Here is a 7175-nt window from a genome sequence, read left to right on the forward strand (position 1 = left end):
ATTACAAGAATCTAAGCATTATAATGATAGCCTTTGTACACATATTTGTGTACACTATTATGACATTTTAAGGGGAGAAAATGAATCTGTTAGGTATAAGCATTTAACAAATTACACGATGTATAGGTTTTAAGACACGGCGGCTTGAGTTGGAGAAAGAACAGAGAGTAAAATAATGATAGGGCAATCCGAGTGTTCTTGTTGCTGTGAGGCAACTTGTGAATGGGGATGCTGTACTTCTGCCTTCTGCCTTGTCTGTCACGCCTGTCATGCTGATCCCTGGCCATTGGAGACTAGTCATAACTGTATTCAGAGAGCTCCTTTCTCCTAGGCTTTGGGGCTCTGTGGCCCATGCTCAAGGGATGCCCTGGCTCACAGGAGCCATTTCAGAATTTAAGATCTGGTTCCTGTTTCTGCTGTGCCTTGTCTGGGGGCAGACTGTGAACTCGTGTGAACAAGGCCATAGTCGCTCATTCTGGATGCTGGATCATCGGTCAGTTCAAAATTCCAGTTTATTGGCGATTCCAACACATTGGTGATTCGGGATTTTACAAGAGGGAAGAGTGTGTTTCCCCTCTGCCCCCAGCCTTTGATATTTCCTTACATTAAAAAACCTCATTATGGGGTTGGAGAGATAGCTCAGCAGTTAAGAACTCTAGCTGTTCTTCCAGAGGACCTGGGTTCAACTCCCATACATGGCAGCTTATAAGCGTCTGTAATGTTCATAACCGTCTGTAATTCCGGGGTTCAGACAGGGGATCCAACACAAGACATGCAAGAAGACAAATAACTGCACATAAGATAAAAATAAATAATTATTTTTAAAAAAATCTCCTTTTTTATATACATGGGTGTTTTGCCTACATGTATGTCTGCATGTCTCATGTGTTCCCAGTGGCTGCAAAGTTCAGAAAAGGGCATCATACTTCCTGGGACTTGAGTTAGAGAAGGTTGTGAGCCACCATGTGGGTTCTAGGAATGGAACATGGACCCTCTGCAAGAGCAGCCCGTCCTCCTAACCATGTAACCCTCCCCTGCTGACACACCCTCCTCAGACTCAGTTCCTGCCTCCAGTCCTCCACCATTTGGATCTTCTCAGAGTTAGAGACTTTTCTTGGCTCTGACACCATTCTAATTCCATGATTTTAATACAACTTTAAAAATTCAGTCTGTTATGGTGTAATGTGTATAAATTCACAGTTTATAGCTCTATGTGTTCATGTATATTAGAAATGCTTTACCATGTTTTCTTTCTTTTTTTTTTTTTTTTTTTTTTTGGTCACAAATTTAGTTTCACTAAAATGTGTTCTTAGCTTAGTAAGAATGTTTAGCCCTTCCTCAACAGAGAAGAGGAAGCAAATCCAGGTTCAGGAACGACCCTTACAACCCCCTTCTTAGATGTTCACTGTGTTTAGTTCTCACTCTGGGGCTCAGCATCTCAGGACAGCAGGCAGGTGTCAGGGGAGCACACCTGTGACATCAGTGCTTGGGAGACAATGGCAGGAGAATGATGGTTGGCTTGTGTTTGTTAGCCTCCATTCCTTGATAATGAATATGAATCTGTGATGGTGGGAGCCCTCCTGAGAACCAAACTAGCCTTGGTGCCTAGGGAATAATGAGGTCGTAAGGACTTTACAAAAGTTGCTGTTCAAATTCCCTCTGCATCAGTTTTGATAATGGGGTGTGATGAATATCTGTTCTGTGACTGCCACTTCCTGTCTAGAGCCCCCAATTCTGACAGCATGCTCACCCATGTGTATGCACACACTCACACAGACACACACAGACACACACACACACACACACACACACACACACACACACAGAGAAAGACAGACATACTCATACACGTTTCTAGCCTCCATTATAGCTCAGAGAGACATGGGACACAGTGACAAGCACTTCATGGTTTGAGCTGATCAGAGAAAAGCATAAGCCATCTGTAGATCTCTGGTGACACTCCTTTTCCTGAAGAAAGAGCAGACATGGCTGGCGGAGCCTTTCCTTCTTAGTCTGCTTGAGTTTTTGGTGGAGTGGTTGGAGGTATGTTAATGTCTTATAACCAGAAGAGGAAAGCTGAAGGAAATTCAGAGATGTCAGCATATCATGTGAATTACCGAGTCACTGCAACACTAGCAACAGTTCCTTCAAACTTAGCCTGCCACGAAATAAACCTTGCCTTTTGTTTGGAGACAGGGTCCTGCTATGTAGCCCAGGCTGCACTGGAAACTTCTGACATTCTTGCATTAATCCCCAACTTTGAGATTGTAGGTGTGTTCTACTGGGTCCAGATAAGCTTCTGAGGCGGCCACATCTAGCTTTTTGCTGCTCTTTGCAGCTAACTGCCTTGCTAACAGATGCACTTTCCCAGTTTACTAGAAGGGAGCCAATCTCTACCATCAACTCATGTGAGGTGTGTTGCAGACTTCGACATTTGCTCCTCTTTTTGTGTTAGGAATACATGTTCTGTAAACATGCATATCTGCCCAGAGCCAGCCCAGATACACTCATAAGTTAGTCAGAAGGTCTAAGGAGTCTGCTCCAGGGAAACCAGTGCTCAGTCAAGAGCAGGCTGGAGAACAAGTTCATTCTGTGTAGGAAAAGGCTCTGCTCTCAGTTTGAGGTTTGCCTTTCCTCCTCACTGCCTGACACTTAGAAATATTTAGGCTGGCCCACTTACCAGCCTTAGCTTGGCAAGGTAGGACATGAAAATCATGACTTGCTCCCTGTTCCAGACATGCACCAACCATCCAGGCCCTTCATCTGCCGCTCCCTCTGATAAACCCGAAGCTTTCATAACCCTGCTCGGTGATTTATGCGGGGTCATTAACCACTCAGGCACTTTCTGTTTCTTGGCATTTGAACACATATTTCCAGGTGGAATTTTCCGTCTGTTTGTTAGTATATGACAGCCGAAAAATGTGAAGTTCTTTCCTGTATGGCATTTAAAATGGAAGATGTTAGTAAAAAATGCTTTAACAAATGCCTAACAGTAACCATCCCTGAAGGTGCTTGTTCTGCAAGGACTGTATGGAGTGCCCGGAAGCTGGATCATGAGAGGTATCAGTGTTTCTCAACACAGACGCCACTGCTTCCCACTTGACATAGGGGAAAGGTCATAACATCCTGGGTGGACCCAATATGGATTTAAGGGTCTTTGCTATGACTGGGTCTGTGGGGGCAAATTGTCCTGGGAGATGTGGCATGGGTCTTGTGCTAAGCTTTCTTCATTTTCTCTGAGTTCCAACGTTTAAAATAACCACACAGGGCAACAGCACACAGTCAAGCAAGTGACTCTTCCATCATTAAATGGTTGAATTCTCACCATGGAGGTCAGAGGCTTCCATGAGATCAGTTTATTTCAAGGTCCCCATTCCCTAAAAGTGTGTGAGTCTCACTCCCACACTGGGGTCTGCCAGACGGATGTGTACTGGCACCATTGCTAGCCTGCGGCAGGGATACTCAAGTGTATTCTGTGAGAGATCGGAATCTAGATACCCTTTCCTGTCTACTGTACACGGAGGTGACAGAGCGGCAGAGAGTCAGCAGCAGGCAGGCCATCTCCAGACACCTGTCTCTGCCCTTGTAATGAGAAACAGACCAGAAGACACACATCAACTTCACTTAAGGCTGCTATAGTCCAGTCATCCCACTGCCCAGAACACACTTAGAGGAAGTAGAATCAGGGTATTGAGAAGACATCAGCTGCTTTGGTTTGCTTCCTATTGCTCTGCTAAAGACCATGATCACCAGCAACCTAGGAGGAATGAGCTCCTGGCACCTTATAACTTGCAGTTCTTTATGAAGGGATGCTGGGGCAAGAACTCAGGTCAGGAATCTGGAGGCAGGAACTAAACCAGAGACCATGGAGGAATGCTGTTTACAGGCTTGCTCCCCACGACTTACTCAGCCTGTTTCTTACACCAATCTGAGACCACCTGCCCAGGGGTAGTACCACACCTGTGATCTGGGTCCTCCCATATCACCAGGAAAAAAGAAAAATGCCCCCTTAGACTTGCTCACAGCCAATCCGATCAAAGCATTCTCTCACCTGAGGTCCTGTTTTCCCAGATATATATAGCTTATGTCAAGTTGACAAAAAGTTAATCAGATACCAGCCCTCTTGTGTTCATGTGACGTCATTCAGTTGCCAGTATGTTGAGTTTTCATTGGGTGATCTGAGAGAGTGAAGTTCCTATAGAATGGGAACATTATTCAGCAATAACAAGTATGAATTGTGACTGCTTATCACAACATGAGTGGAGTTCAGGACAGTATGTCAGTGTACTAGCTGGTTTCGTATGTTAATTTGACACGGGCTGGAATTATCACAGACAAAGGAGCTTTAGTTGCGGAAGTGCCTCCATGAGATCCAACTGTGGGGCATTTTCTCAATTAGTGATCAAGAGGGGAGGGCCTTGTGATCAAGGGTACCACCTTGTGGGTGTTAACATCTCTGGGATGGTATTCTTGGGTTCTATAAGAGAGTCAGGCTGAGCAAGCCAGGGGAAGCAAGCCAGTAAGGAACATTCCTCCATGGTCTCTGCATCAGCTCCTGCTTCCTGACCTGCTTGAGTTCCAGGCCTGACTTCCTTTGGTGATCAACAGCAATGTGGAAGTATAAACTGAATAAACCCTTTCCTCCCCAACTTGCTTCTTGGTCATGGTATTTGTGCAGGAATAGAAACCCTGACTAAGACAGTCAGTCCAGCAAGTTGGACATAGAAGGACAAGCACATAGTGTCCCCTGTCATGGATATTACGAGCAGAATAGTATTTAGGCTAAGCCTGAAACATTGGGAGAGGGAGCGTGGGCTCCCATATTGTTTGACAGGAAAACATTCTGTGGGTCTGTGATACAGTGAAGAAAATAAGCAACACTTCTTTGCATATCTCAAAACAGAAGTCTGAATGTTCAGAGTAAAGAGAGAGTCACCTCTTAAGGTGACAGGTAGGCTCACCTTATCCCAAGGGCCATAGTGATACCTAGGGAAAGCATCTCTGGACATTCCTCTATATGCTGGGCGATTTGTGTGTGTGTGTGTGTGTGTGTGTGTCTGTCTGTCTGTCTGTCTGTGTCTCTGTGTGTGTCTCTGTGTGTGGCACAGTGTGATCATTTGTGTATGAGCATACACGATATTTTCTTAATAATGAAGAAAAATAAATCTTTTTTAAGAAATATTATTTGTATGTGTCTACCGTGGTCAACTCTGATTTTGGGAGGAAAAATGAGATTTTGTCTAACTCCTCTGTCCTAGCCTAGGTGAGTGGAGTCTCTGAGATGCTTGGGTGGGATGGAAATGTGGTTTTCAGCCTCCTTGAAGGATCTTCAAGGTAGAGAAAAGCACTGCTGTGAAACAGAAATAAGGAAGTGTCTTCTGTCTGCTCCTGCTTTTTAAGGGTTATTTTCTAATTTTATTCTTTTTTTTTTTTTAGTTTGGGATATGATCTTTATTGAGCTTATCCACCAGAGTGGAAATAATGTCTGAATAAAACCAAATGTTTGTTACTATAACTTCTGCATCACAATTAAAATCCAAAGTTTTTTTTTAAAAAAAAAACAACAGTCAACTCAATCAAAAACCCACTACTTCAGAATCAATAGCTTCTTTGAAGCAACAGTAACAATTAAATATGGTTAAGACTGGAATGCAGAAATTTGGTTGGTTGGAAGGCTAATTAAGCCTCCAACTTGCTCAAATAGAATTACAAAAAGGCAAAATTGTGTTTCTCACAGAGATACAGTCCACTGGAATCACCACACTGGACAGCTGTTAAGAATATTTAGAGTCCCGAGATAATAAGGAATCCAAGCCCTTAGACAGTCTTCTGTTGTCCTTTCTTCCCAATCAGCCATTTGTGGATGTGTGGGATGACACCGCCACCAGCAATTGTAGCCTTGATCAGAGAATCCAATTCTTCATCTCCACGTATAACAAGTTGCAAGTGACGAGGGGTAATTTGCGTTACCTTTAAGTCTTTTGATGCATTTCCTGCCAACTCAAGTACCTCTGCGGTGAGGTACTCCAGGATGGCTGTGCTGTACACAGCAGCGGTCGCGCCCACACGTCTCTGGCTGGTTGTCCTAGATTTCAGGTGTGGACGAATACAGCCCACAGGGAACTGCAAGCCGGCTCGCTGCGAGCGGGAAACCACCTTTGTCTTGGCCTTTCTGGAGTCCTTTCCAGCCTTACCGCCAGCCATCTTGGACTGTGCTGAAGCTCGGACAAGGCAGACGCTCAGCGAGATCCCGGCGCCCACTCCTCAGTCGTACCGCTATTCAAACCGCCTTCCAATTTTATTCTTTTACATTGGAATACAAAGTAATGGCTTTGATGGTGGCATCCTGGCATGCTCTCTGTTGTGGTCAATCCTCTTCTCCTCCTCTCTCCCCATCCTTGCTCCTGCTGGTCCCTTCCCGGCAACCCCATATCTATCCCCATGCTTTCATGCCTCATGTATTCTATCACTCCAGTTTTGCAAAGTTTTCCATGCATAACTGAGCTTTACAGCTTCCCAACATGGGAGATTTTTCTGATGAAATCAATGAATGTAATGAGAAGCTAGTCTTTATTCCTCTAATGGAACTGTTTCATCACTAGAAGATCTGCCTAGATCAGTGAATCTCTCTCTCTCTCTCTCTCTCTCTCTCTCTCTCTCTCTCTCTCTCTCCTCAACCCTCCTCTCTTCCCTAGGAATTGAACTAGGGGCCTTGTACATCTCCCCCAGGGGAATCCACATTTGGCAGATGACTAGTGTTACAAAAACAGCAGTAGCAGACAGTGGGAAACTCAGAGACATTCCCAGAAAGCTCCTTGGAGCTGGTACAGGTATAATGTGGTATCAGGGGAAATCTTACAGTCACCTGGTCATGTGAAAGAGATTTTAAAATATTTTTCTTTCACCAATTATATATTTATTTGTGTATAAGGTCAAAGCTTTTGGTTAAGCTTGAACTAAAACAATATCGTAAAAGATTGGATGTGAAGCTTAAATAGGCATTCCATTATTTTCCACTAAGCCAGGCATGAAACTTGCAACTGTGTAAAGCAAGGCAACCATCGTTGTTAGTTTTCTCCTTTGTAAATGTATATTTTATTTCATGTATATAGACACACAACAAAAAAACTCTTGGGGGTGCTTAATTATTTTTAATAAAAGGGATCTGAATTCCA

General features: G+C 44.0%; 1 protein-coding gene across 1 annotated transcript; it reads right to left on the reverse strand.

Moving 5' to 3' along the window:
• Window positions 1-5817: 5817 nt before the first annotated feature.
• On the reverse strand, window positions 5818-6225 carry LOC127664677 (histone H2A.Z-like). Its single transcript, XM_052156755.1, has one exon. It carries the CDS (start codon window positions 6202-6204, stop codon window positions 5818-5820), a length of 387 nt encoding a protein of 128 aa, XP_052012715.1. The 5' UTR covers window positions 6205-6225.
• Between the last annotated feature and the right edge of the window lie 950 nt (window positions 6226-7175).

The sequence above is a fragment of the Apodemus sylvaticus genome, chromosome 14 (assembly GCF_947179515.1).
Source record: "Apodemus sylvaticus chromosome 14, mApoSyl1.1, whole genome shotgun sequence".
Classification (NCBI taxonomy): Eukaryota; Metazoa; Chordata; class Mammalia; order Rodentia; family Muridae; genus Apodemus; species Apodemus sylvaticus.

Excerpts from the sequence above, each read along its gene's own strand:
- LOC127664677 (XM_052156755.1), bottom strand. The coding sequence starts at position 6,204 with ATGGCTGGCGGTAAGGCTGGAAAGGACTCCAGAAAGGCCAAGACAAAG.